This window comes from Empidonax traillii, unplaced genomic scaffold (assembly GCF_003031625.1).
Source record: "Empidonax traillii isolate 1590-97213 ecotype Southwest subspecies unplaced genomic scaffold, ASM303162v1 scaffold99:size1466351, whole genome shotgun sequence".
NCBI classification, from domain to species: domain Eukaryota; kingdom Metazoa; phylum Chordata; class Aves; order Passeriformes; family Tyrannidae; genus Empidonax; species Empidonax traillii.
The window spans coordinates 152,809-165,893 of record NW_020955292.1 but is presented as its reverse complement, the minus strand read 5'-3'; the positions used below and the strand labels follow the sequence as shown (position 1 = coordinate 165,893).

General features: G+C 42.4%; 1 protein-coding gene across 2 annotated transcripts in view; it reads left to right on the top strand.

Moving 5' to 3' along the window:
- Positions 1–9,902: 9,902 nt before the first annotated feature.
- Positions 9,903–13,085, top strand: part of TAOK3 (TAO kinase 3) — a 44,781-nt gene continuing 41,598 nt past the window's right edge. For both annotated transcript variants that reach the window (XM_027881911.1, XM_027881910.1), the window contains exons 1-2: positions 9,903–9,992; positions 11,179–11,390. In XM_027881911.1, coding sequence (XP_027737712.1) covers positions 11,271–11,390 — 120 coding nt within the window. In that variant the 5' untranslated portion in view covers positions 9,903–9,992; positions 11,179–11,270. The remainder of the gene's footprint in view (positions 9,993–11,178; positions 11,391–13,085) is intronic.

The window sequence follows — 13,085 nt, the reverse complement described above, 5'->3', positions numbered from 1 at the left end:
TCCTCCTGCCAGTGTGTCTGTCACTACCACTCACAGAAGGCCCTTTGTCCCTGCAGCTCCCCTTCCCAGTGCCGTCTCCTGGTGTTTTTGTGCAGATGTGCAGTGATCTGATGTGATTTAGGTACTTGGCACAGAAGTTGGGCCAGCAGTTAATAAGTTTGACCCTCCCCTCCTGATCCCTTCCTTTTCCTGGACTCTGTAAGCCTTCAGCTGTTTCCATCAGGGAGCCCCAGCGACCAGAGAATTCCATTGACGCTCCATGGATGATTTCCCTCGCTGCGATATCCGTGGTGTCTTTTGCAGCATCCGCTTTTCATTATTGGGAATTCCAGCAGACAGAAATGCACTCCCTGTTTGTGCTAAAAGCTTTTCTAGTTGGTTGGCAGAGCGCTGCTGCTCTGATTATGTTCATATCAGAGCATATTGCACTGCTAAAGTATCTCATAAAATACTCCGTTGCCATGGTGATCTACCTTCCACTTTTCCTGAAAGGACCCACGAGGTCCTGGGAGACAGGCTCTACTTTCTTTGCCTGTGAGAAGATTAGTCACATCCCTTATTTTCCCCCTTATTTCTCTCTTGTTTTCTTGAGGACACCAAGCAGTTTGAGTTTACTGATAATATATTTTTTTTTTTTTCTCTCCGGGTTTAACGTTCTGAAATATTAAATCTCAGCACATTAAAGCTCGTGTGAGGGTGTGCCTGTACATAATGATGCAGGGCTCAAACTTGCATTTGGAATTTCAAGGGGAGGAATGAAACTGAGGCATAGATTATTTAAAATGAGAATTAATGTCAGCTCAAACTGTGTATTGATTCTTCGTGGCAGCAATGCTAATTGAAACACAGAGACTGCTGAGGGGATGGGTACCTGCCACTTGGCATATCCCAATCCAGCTGACTGTTTCTCCTCTTCCCTGCCTCTGTCATCTCCCTTTGCTGGAACCAAAACTGAGTTTGCCTGAAGAAGTCTCTGAGCTGACCCACAGAGTTAAGTTCATCTTCAACATCTGATTCCAGTGCCCAGTGGAGCAAACTTTTGTTCCAGTTCTAATTTAAATTTAATTTTCTTTTTTTAGTTAAAGCTGCTAAAAATCTGCGTTAAAGCAACGTTAAGGGCCTTTTCTGACCCGATAAATCCCAAGAAGACAAAACTTAAGGCTGAAATCACAGACCTGGACCTCTCCATTATCCAGTTATTTAAAGAGTCTTGAGTGCTGGATAGTCTGATGTAATGGGAATGATGACACTGTGTGGTAGCTATAAAGTCAGTCTTAGCCAGAATTTTTTGTCTGCTAAAACAAAATAGTTGTTTCGGTTCAGAATTCAGTGGGATTTGAGGTTTTTCTTTCTTATTCTTTCTTAATTTTCTCTTTGTCTTCCCCCTTCTGTGTGTGAACGTGCTTGAAGGGAGAAGAGTTGCTTGAACAGCATTTGTGTGATGCTGAGGGCACTCACTGAGTCAATCCCTCCTGCCCGGGGTGGTGAGGTGCTGCAGAAATGAGTACCCTGGAAAGGTTGCATATATTTATAATTTCATCCCCTTATTTGCTTTTATTCAGATCCTTGAGCTCTTTAGTGATTTATTTTACGAACGTTCAGTCAGCCAGAAAACCAACTTCCCGTGTCGCTGTGTGTGATAGAGAAATCAGCCAAAAAATCAGCGTAAAAGCAGCAGATGGTGGCTCAGTGGGATTGCTGCCCCAGCTCCTCCTAATCTGGAAACCTCAGTTTTATGTGTGGTTATTCTTTGGGTGACCCTGGACCAGGGTTTGTTTCTCAATTTCAGCAGCTTCTGTGTTTTGTAAGCATGATAGCTGCTGCATGCAAATAATGCTGTAATTGCCATAAGGGTGTATAAAATGATCCTGAAGAAGAGGGATCCACGAGTGGGGTGTCTTAGAAGCAGATGTGATGGCCAGTGGAGCCAACTTTGAGTTCTTCCTGGGTGTTGGATAAAAGCAGCACATGATCCTTCTTCTTTCCAGACTTTCAGCCATCCAGTGTTCTTTTCAAAGAGTATAAACCTTTCTTGTTCACAATTATTAGATTATCATAATGACGTTTTGGACAGTAGCCATCCATGTCTCACTTCTATGCATGTCTTTTATTAGTAGCCATAAAATACATGTTACAGAAGAATAAACTTAGCCAGTGACCAAGTCATGTAATATTAGTGACTGATAATTCCTTGGCTGGTGTGTGTGAGACCAAGTTGGTTGTCTTTCAGTAATAGTATTTCCACGTAAAATGGAGTTTTTGTGGGTTCTTCCAAATCAGCTTTTTCATCTTTAACTCCACTCCTGACTTTGACACCTGAATGAAACAGGTGTGGCCGTTTTTAATGATAGGAGCGTGGAACAAATTCCTGTTATTTATGTTAATGGTTGCAGTTGTGCCTATAAATAGGTCAGGAGAGAGCTGGATGTGCTGGAGTCGGAGGCACTGAGGGTGGGTGGAGCAAAAATGATAAACTACTCGAGTCAGAAAGGCTGTTTCCTAAAGAGTTATCTGTGGCTGGCACGGAGGAGGCAGGAAGGAAGGAGGGGCTGCAAAAGGAGAAGTTGTAGCAGGGAGAGATTGGGGGGGGGAAAGTGTAACACAGTGAAGACTAAGATGTCTGGGGGGATTTATATCACAGATCATGGAATGCCAGGTTGGGAATGTTGTGGAATGCTGTGGCTTTCTCTGCTCCTGTAACCAGCAGCAGTAGGAGGTCAGGATGCAGGAGCCTTTCCCTCCAAACCTTATTGATGGAGAGGAGAAACAACACACAGTGCCCTGTGCAACTCCCTTTCTGTACAAATTAAGATGCTGGGGGTTGTTTCATAAATAAATAGTAAGCTCATGATGAAGATTGTGGATTTTCTTACAATCATGAAGAACATACTTTACCCTGTCTCTTCAAGCAGAAGTAAAAAAAAAATTGTAAAACCCCACAGTTTGGTTTGTTGTGAGAGAAATGCTCTGACCCTCCATGACCAAGGAATGTCTTTTCTTTCCTCCTCCATGCACACAGCCTGCATCTGTTTCCTTATGTTTTGTTAAGGACCCACTGCACGACTCCCTTTGGCCACTTTTACTGTGCTACAGCTTCCAGATAGTTAGTATCTGAGTTACATTTCCTTGCAAAATGAGAAAACTCAGGATTTTTAAGTGGAAACCTCATTTTCTGAAGTCATCTGATGGTATGACAAAATCCATGTAGCTACACCAGGGCACTGTTACATCAGAGGATTCTGTTCATTGTCTTGTACTTACCATTTGGGGCAAAACGTGATTTCATTATGTATCACTTATTTCATATGTAAATATATACATGTCCCTCCCCTAAAAAACACCTTTTCCTTGTGCAGCACAAGGTAACTGTCCAGTAGCATAATTATGTGTTAACCCCAGTTAGTTCAGTCTAACAGTTCCCTGCAGTTCTGACTTTAGGGACAAACCAGAAGTCAGGCCATCAAGTGGTCATTCCTTATCAAGTCACGGTAAGAAAAATAATTTCAAAACTGAAATAATTGTATGCAGAGGTATTTCAAAACTGAAATAATTGTATGCAGAGGTATTGTGGCAGTCAATTCCTACACTTCACAAAATCTCAGTTTAAGATGGAGGTGTGGTCGCAGCCTTGTTATGCCTTTGCTATTTAAATGACCTGGAGGGCCCTGTGGTGGTTTCAGTGTCACCAGTGGGGATCCCACAGCTCTGAGTTGCAATGCAGGTGAGCAGGAGCAGGTCAGCATCACCCCAGACAGTCTGGAGAGCTCTGGGAGTAGGTGTAGCCAGTTGGTGTGTTTGGGGTTTTTTTTGCCTCGATTATGTGATGGTCAAAATATAAACTCTTTACAAAAGTATCTAAAAATAGCTTTAAACCACAAAATGGATACAGCTCTTTGGAAGCCATTACATTAATAGGTAGGAAACTCTGAGTGTGCTGGTGTCTCTTGAGGCTTTCATTTCATAAACAAATCCAGTGACTTATTTGTGCCTCTGAGTAGCACACAGCATAATACTCATCAATTTATAATGGTCTGCAATTCACTGTCTTTTAAGCAACATGATGAAGAGCCTGATAAAAATGCTACCAAAAAAAAAAAAAAAGAAGAATCTGATGAAAATAAGGAGGCAGTTTTCTCAATTTCATGACCCACATGTGATGCCTTTTAAAGATGTTTTGATGAGAAGATCTGATGAAATTTGTATTTCTCTGTATGATGCTGTTTGGGGTTATGTACATCAGGATTTCAAATGATTCATGGATCTTTCCTCCCTTCCAGATGTACGACTGAATTATTTCAAGTGTGCCATGATGAAATATTATGAAATGTTGTTGCTGGGAGCAGGAAGCCTTTTTTCTTTCCTTTATTTTTAATTAGACAAGGTTTATTTCATGACTGAAAGTTTTTAATCTTGTTAACTAAACCTGAAAAGCCTTAATAATGCATTCTAGGATTTATGATAAAATACATGCTCTAGTCCAAGATATGTTAATTACCCTTAGGCAAAACAAGGGCATGCATATTTTCATTAAATTGTTTTCAAATTCCACAGGAAAACTATAGGGAAGCAGCACCCAGTGTCTCTTGCTGTGAAGTTTTGCTTTTTCACTGTGTATCCAACTGTGGAGAATGATGCTGTTTGACTTCTAAAGCAAAGGCCAGGCTGTACCCCATGATTTTGGGTAACCGGGGTTCTGCACATTTAGCAAAGCAGTGGAATTCCAGTGAACACAACTGGGACTATTCCTGTGGGGAGGCCTGGCCTGTGGCTTGACTTCATACTTGTTGAAATGTTCCTAATGACTAAAACCGATTTTTTTTTCTTGACTTTAAGCCCACTGGTTTTATATTTTTATTTTATTAATAAGTTTATTGTCTTATGACACATCAATAATAGTCATAGGGGAGTTGTAAATGGAAAATTTCCTTAAAAACTGCTGCTCCTCATCGGGGGAAAAAAAGCTGCTTTGGTTAAGGTCTCTATCTACAATAAGACCTGCAAGTTATTAGTTGGATTTCATGTCCCAGGGGCACTGTGCAGTCAGAACAATTGTGATTCAGGGGTTTTATTAGCATGAGTAATCCTGTGAACTCCACATGACCTGATGCACGAGCACTGGACAAGGCTGAATCGAAGCGTGGAGTGTTAGGATGGAATTCCAGGTGGATTGCTGAGCAGAACACTGGGCAAAGACTGAACCTTGCAGTCCTTTTTAGAAGTTTTAGGTGGTGGAGGGCTGTGATTGCACTCAGATATTAATAAAAATGGTGTGTGTCACTGACTGGAGCGTTCTGGGAAGTTATTGCTTGGAAAAGCAAAGCAACAGAGGTGCTGTTTGAGGAACTGGTGTTTGAGTCTCAGCTGTTAATGATATCACTAAGCTCCTTTTGTGCTTCTGTCACATTATCCAGCTTTCCTAGCAGACTGTGTCCCGATTCCTGAACCTGCTCCTCCTGCTGTGTTGCCCTCAGGGAACGCTGTCCTGATATCTGCAGACCGTTTTCAAATTCTCAGGAATATTTGTCTTTGCCCCTGAAGGTCACCGGGCACCTTCCCTTTCTGTTCTGTACCGAGAGGATCATTTCACTTCTGAGAAATTTGTGGAAAGGACATGAGAGGACTTGCTGCTTTTGGACCAGAGTGAAATCTTTTCTGAGTATCTTGGGATCGGTGATTAATTTAAGCAAACAAAGGCTGTAGTACCAGTGCTTTTTGTATACACCATCAGCAAACTTGTAAGGAGCTTGATTTTCTGCACCAGATATGTGTATGACTGGCTTAAGCATTAAAATAAGTGAGGTGCCAGTATACTTGGAAAAAACATATATTCTGTGTTCAGTGACACAAAGTTAGCTGGGAAAGTAATTTTTGCAATCAAAAACATTACATTGAAAAGCTTAAAATATGGAGGTGGAAGAGTGTTTCCCCAAAAAACCAGAGTACCTGCTTCTGCAAAGCAATGGGCTCTTCCTCTAAGGTTGTGGTCTGCATGTGAGGGAACCAACTGGAAAAGCCTGGGGTGAAGTGTTTGTGTTTGGCCTTGCTAGCCAACCATATGTACCAATTAAAGGGAAAGGGAAAAGCTCCAGCTTCTTGAAAACCACAGAAATAAAAACCCCAAATCAAACCAACGAAACAGTGTCAGTTTGTGTGTGAGGGCTGCAGTGGAACAGGATCATGTGCTTACTTCGGATTTAAAAGCTTTCTCACTCATGACAGTTGTTACCAGCTGAATATCTCAGAATTTCCTCCTTTAGGTTGTCTTCCAGGTATTGGAAAGACTGAAATGATGGAAGGGGACTCTGTGCTCATCCTTCTTGGGAAAAGAATTCTGGTGTGAATTTATTCCCCTCAAAATACCCGTCTAAAAATGGGTGCGTGAGCTGTGTCACGTTGCTCCTCCTCTGAGTGGAATCTGCTGCTGGTCCACCCTGTTTCCTGTAGTTTGTTTTTCTGCACGAAGTGGAAAACTTTGTCCTTGTTTTGGGAAGTACCCTGGTGTAGTTAGGAACTAAAATTAATGCTGGGTATTTCTGTACGCGTTTCAAACAGGCCTTTGGTGCTGTGAGACGCCTTTCAAGCTGTGTTTACAGGCCACACACTTGCACTTCATGGGAGTGAAATGGGGATGCTTGGAGGGTGTGGAAGCTGTGCTGGGTGTATTGGATGTGCTGGGAAATAAGGATGCTGGGCAGGCTGCTGGTTGTTCAATGAACTTTGACAAAGGGGGAAATACCTTAACTATTCTGTGCTTTGAAAAGACTAGCAGTTATAGAATTTGAGTTCTCAAGTTTATCTTACTCATGGACATAATTTTAGATTCATGGATTATTTAGAAATGTGGGTAGTTTAGCCCCTCTTATAAGCACTTCCAGTTATGTTTTGGGTTTTTCCTTTATATTCAGGTCAAGGTCTTTTCTGTTGTTATTAATACAGCACCTAGAGATCATAATTGGTAGCGAGAGAATCCTTGTGCAAAAGCAGTAATTCATGCTTTTTAAATGTGAGGCTTTCCTAGGGTTGAGGAAACTTTGCTTTCTTTAAACTGTTGGAAAACCACGTGTGTTTGCTCTGGTGGTGTCACTTGTCACAGCGTTATCCAGGGCCCGGTCTCGGAGCAGTCCTAGCGTATCATTCCTTGTTCTTAGGCAGCTTCATCCTGCTCTCTGCTTCCTGGCCTGGCTCTTCCCATGCTCTCTGCCATCATCTCCTGAAACTCTATGATGATACCCCAGCCTCTAAAAGCACCAATTGTGCTGTTTAGCATAAGGAAGGAATAGAGAATCCTTGAAACAACTGTGGGGAGAAGGCATCGGGGCCCAAACTCTGGCAGTGAGTGCCCACTCCATGGACAGGGCTCTGGATTGCATTCCAGAGCTTGGCTTTGAAGGGAGAGGAGAGCAGAAGCACAGCAAACTGCTCTGAGCAGAATTGCTCCTCTGGTTCGAGAACACTGTGTGGTTCTCAGTGCAGTTTTCCAGCGTTTCCCTCTCGCTGTGGGCACTGCTGGGCTTGGCTAACTGCAGCTTGCTGTAACATTCCTTATTCCCATCTCTCTCTCTGCCTGTGATGTTACACTGCCATATAGACGTGTCCAACTGTGCTCTGTAATCTTCATTAGAGATTTTTTTCCCAGAGAATCTTTTAAATACTTCTCTCACCACCATCTCTGATGCTGCATTTTGCTCTCGAGAATTCATCCCTCTTGCAGGATTTCAGAAATGGGGCACAAGTGGTGTTACCTCCAAGGCAGGTATTTTTCACTGGTAATTGTTGATTGAGAGCTTTAATTTCTAGGTAGGCAGTTTGAGGGCTTGTCTGAACAGAATCTGATCTCCCAAACCCTGAAAGCCTTGAGTCATTTGTCACTCCCCTGAGTTGCCACCAGTGTGATTAATGATTGTTGTTTCCGTTTGAGGTCCTCAGAAAATGCAGAACCTCAAATGCTGCTTTAGGAGGATGAAGAGCAGAAATCAGGCTTCTAAGAGAAATTGTTTCTTGCTGTGTTAATTCAGTACTTTGGTAATGGAAAGAACTTGCCCAAATTGACCTTCCTTGAACTTGAGGCTTTCTGCTGGTGGCACTCAACTCCCACAGTGCTCTGTATGTTTTAAACCATTTTTACTGCAGTCTTCACATATCTGGTAAAGAGTTGTGATACTGAGGATCTGTGACCTTGTCAGGTTACCTCCAGGTGGTGGGATGTGTACCTGTTGTGTTTTACAGATGAATTGTGTCCTTGGTGCTGTGATGTGGTTGTACAGAGGGTTCTCAGCGTTTGTCCCGAGGCAGTGCCAGCCCTGTGGGATCCTGTGGATCACACTGTGATCATGTTCAATCATCAGGACTCAAGTTACTCTTGATACACTTTCCATCCTAAGTTTTTCTGATTGTCATTACTGGAAAATAATAGTCCTGCTGAGAAGATTTACTTGCCTCGGTACACATGCCTGTCCCAAATGGAAAAGGACATTATGACTTAGGGCTGAGCTCTAAAGTATTGACATTTAGCTTCCCATTTTAAATACTTTGAATATTAGAGCTGCACAGGCTTCATTAACGGCAGAGAAGTTCATTTGACTAGAGATGGATAAATTGCTTTCTCTGTCAGTTTGTTTTTGCTGTTCTAAAGCCAGATGGATTTTTCTGTTGGCTGAAGAATGCCAGACCTGAAATACTGCATTCTTTGCCCTGTCTGCAGGCCTGTAGTAAATACAGCACCTGTGGGTGAGGCCAGTCAGCTGAGAATGAATAACCATTTCATTCATCTGTCTTTTGTTTATACTTGAGAGATTTTTTATTTTTTTTTTTAACTAAGCGTTGCAGAACCTTTTTCTGGTGCTCTTCAAATAGCTGTTTAATAATATTGCCCTGCAGTGAGAACAGCAGACAAAAATAACATTTTTTTGGTAATGGTAGCCATTAGCAGGAAGACTTCTGCTCATTTATTTTTTTCCTAATAAATGAGAAGATGAGTTAGTGTGTTTGTCATTCAATCAGGTGCCTATGAATTCAGATCTTGGCAATATAACTTTTGCAGTATGCTTAACTTGGAAGCATTTCTGCTGTGGATGTAGCCACGTGATAACATTTCCCATGAGTTCAAGCTGATTTCCAGCTCTCCCTGTATCCCACTCCTCTGAGAGGACAGCAGTGGCTCTTTGGGGATGTTCTTACACCCATATAGGAGTGGGTGACACTCTGAGTAATTGAGACCTGATTTCAGCTGATGGGTCTCACTGGTTGCCCTCCCTTTTCATCTTTTCCTTGCTCATACTCTCCCTGGTGGAATTCAACAGGGTTTGACTTATTAATGCCCAGGACCTTCTCAAGAATCTCGTGTGTCATCAGGTAGAACAAAGAGGCAGAAGAAATGGACTCAGCTTTGTCAGCTTATCATGGAATGGGTTGGGTTGGAAGAGACCTTAAAGACCATCTTGTTCCATCCCCCTGCCATGGGCAGGGATGCCATTCACTAGATCAGGTTGCCCAGGACCCCATCCAGCCTGGCCTTGGACACTTCCAGGGATGGGGCATCCATGGCTTTTCTGAGCTTTGTCCTTTTTATAAACTATCTAAAAAGTGTGGTCTGAGAGGAAACTTCCACACTTAACCTGTGCCCCTGCAAGCTAAAGAGTCCTTATGAAAGCCAAAGAACTTGGCATTTTACCCCTTTTCCTGTTTTTTTTTTTTTTTTATCTTGCAGTGATATGGAACACAGGAAGTGCATGTTCTCACCCAAAGAGGCACCATTAGCATTCTCAGATAGTGCTCCTCTAACTTCACCTTCCAATGGGGCCTTGTAGTCACTGGTCTTTACTGGATGTGGTATTTCTGTGTATAAACAAGGTATAAAACTTAAAATACTTTTTCTAAACGCTGCTGTTTGCTTTCCTTGGCAGAATAAGAGAGTCGGAGGGGCCGGGAGCGCAGGACGATGCTGCTGAAAGGAGTGTGAGCCACGGAGCATGTTTGGTGCCACAGTTACCCAGGTGGGCTCCTCTCATTGCACCTCTGATGAACCACAGGCTGTGGTGATCGCTGCTCCATCAGTGATCCTGAGTCAAGGAGGGCAGTCTCAGCACCTCAACACAAAATTCTGCCCTGCTTTCCTAGTTGCATACAGATGGCACTTGCAGTCTGAGACCTAAAACCTTTTATTTGTGCCTAAATTTTATCTGATTGTTAGGTTGCAGCAGGTCTCTCTTTAAATGTTAACGCTGGTTTATATCATGAGGTGGGCTGAATATTTCGTGCCCAGAGAAGATATGGTCTCAATAAAGGAGGTGCTGAACTACACATGTGAAAGTGGTTTTGAGACTTGCTCCAGGTGACTCATCTACGGATCATCTGCTGGGTTTCACGAGTCAAAAGCAGATGGGTAAAGTCCTCCATCATTGCTTTGCACACCAGTATTTAATGAACCAATATAGATTTTTTTCAGGGTGTTTTGATAGGAAATGGGAAACTTTCTGATGTTTGGGGTTTTTTCTCTCCCACATATATAAAATTTTGGGGATGGATACTGAAAATCTTCACTTAGATGCTGCTCAGTTCTGTGCTGCCTAATCATGTGCTTATGCTGAGGAGAGATGTTCAGGAGGCAAAGATCTGCCTTATGTGATGGAGTCCAGGATCCTTCAAAAGCAGTTCCATGTCCTGGAAGTGATCACAGTCCAGCACCACTGGCTGTCTTGCAGCTCTGAGGAAATAAATAGAGAAATAACAATTAACGTGGCTGCAAAGTGTTGCTGTAGAATAGCAGACAACTTTTCTACTAGCACCAGCTGGCAAGTGGGAGGGGACAAACAAAGCAAACAGCCCAGAAAAGTAGGAGGAACAACAGTTATAGCCTAAAAAGTGACACATTGGGAGCCCAGCATGAAGAATAACAAACTCCTGTCACAGGATGTTTTGCATAGCAACAGGACTCTTGTCTTCAAGTGGACTTTATTGTAACTGCACCACTTGCTTCCTGTGTGAGATAAAGACCTGTTGTGCTCTGAATGCATTTTAATCTCTATATCTAAATGGGACTAATAATTAAAAAGAATTAGCTGAAGGAAGCGATCGTGGAGCCTATTGCTCCTGAAAGCGTTTCCTCTTGTTTTGCTGTCGGAGAAGCGAGAGCAGAGACACGTGGAAAGGAAGCAGATTAAAGATGAACTTTCCCACCAGGTGCTGAATGCTGCCTGCAGGCTGCTTTGTCGATGAAGGAAGAAATTGATTGGGAATTGAGAGCACGAACCAGTTCATAACACACTTCAACAATGCGCAAAGGGGTGCCAAAGGACCCAGAAATAGCTGACCTGTTCTACAAAGATGATCCTGAAGAAATATTCGTGGGTTTGCATGAAATCGGTCATGGAAGTTTTGGAGCAGTTTACTTCGTGAGTATGGATCTTTCCTTTTTGGGAAACAAGAGTCATTTGCAGTGACATTTTGGAGATTCTCAGCATTTGTAAAAATGAACTCTTTGTGCTTTGTGTGTGTTGGTTTTCTGATAACACATCTCAAAATAAGTGTTCAACCTGAGCTCTTTACAGTAGCTCTTCCTAATAACAGTTCACTGTAGTCTTATTAGAGCACCCAACCATACAGGTCAAGTATATGGTATTTTGTGCTGTTCGAAAATTGGGTTTAAACAGTTGGAAATTAATTTGCCAGACCTGGAATTTCAAGATACTCTATGTGGTGTTCATGTGCTTGTAAATCACTGCAAATTAATAGGTCTAATGTCTTCAGTAGGAAATTCTTACATGACAAGAGCAAAGAGAAAGTCCTAAGACGAATGGGAATTCAAGTGGGAATAATTTATGGCATTAATTGATACAGTCAAGAGAATTTAATTCAGGAAGTGAGAAGAGTAGTGCTTTTACAGTTGGGATCGAACAAAGCCAAATACAAAATACTGGGTTTGGAAATCATTTAATCCAGTTGCCATCAGTGAAATTAAAATTGAGTCAGTATAAAAAAAATCAATCAAAGACAAATTAAAGCTGCTTAGTGGTGTGGTCAGCCACTCAGAAGATCAGATTCACTGGAATTGGGGTTTCTGAATATCAGAGATTATGAAAGTATTTACAGAAGATCTGTTACACCTGTAAATCCGTAAGCTGGGAATAGCTGACATGAATTATTTTAAGCACTCCAGTTGACTGTTTGGAGCTGTGTAAAGTGAATGGAAGTGTTGCTAGAACAGGACAGGAGCTCGAAATGTTGAGTCAGGTGAGCAGTGCATGTGTGTTTTGAGGGGTAATGATGTAATTCCTCGAGGTATAATCTACAAATATGGCCAGAATTGCTTCAGCAAGTGGCTGTTTGTCAAGTGTGCTCATACAGCCCTGTAAGTTGGCTCAGCCAGGAGGGTCCCAAGCACTCGGTACAGCCAGAACTTTCACCCACAGCTCTGGGAACGTGGCATTGTGCCCTTCAGTGACAAATTCCATCTGGAATGAGAGATACCACGGTCAGGTGAAGATACTTGGAATTAATGTGACAGAAATACAGCATTAATGCCTCTGTCTGAGTCAAATACTCTTGATCTTTTCTGTGCTGAATCAGGAGGGCGAGTGGTGGGGAAGGGTTCTGCCTTACCCACAGTTTCTTGTTTTCAGCTTTCTGTACCTCACTTGAGGAGTGTGTGCTGGGAGGACTCTGTCACCTCCCTTCAGCAATTCCTGTGCTCTGTTGGCTCACCCAACATCATTTTTCTTTGAAGTCACTGCAGGCAGCACAAAAGGTCTTTGGTTAATACGTTACTTGAGAGCAGTTGAAAGGAGGATTTACCACATTTAGCTCCTATTATCGTTTAAGCTTTTAACTGTCACTAATTTTTTTTTTGTCCCAAAAGTGGTTGGAGGTACAGAGATTTCAACAACTCTTTTAAGACCAAAAGCTTGAAGTTTTCTGTCCTTAATGTGCGGAAATGAGGGCAGTGCCAGTCCAGACAAGGAGAGATCTTTCCAAAACTGCGGTTTCAGGCTCCATCCCTGCATCATACAGGCTGCAGAAAAGTACAATTTTGAGTCAGTACAGAATTTTGATGTCACTACTACGTAATATACCTGGCAAAACTGAGATCT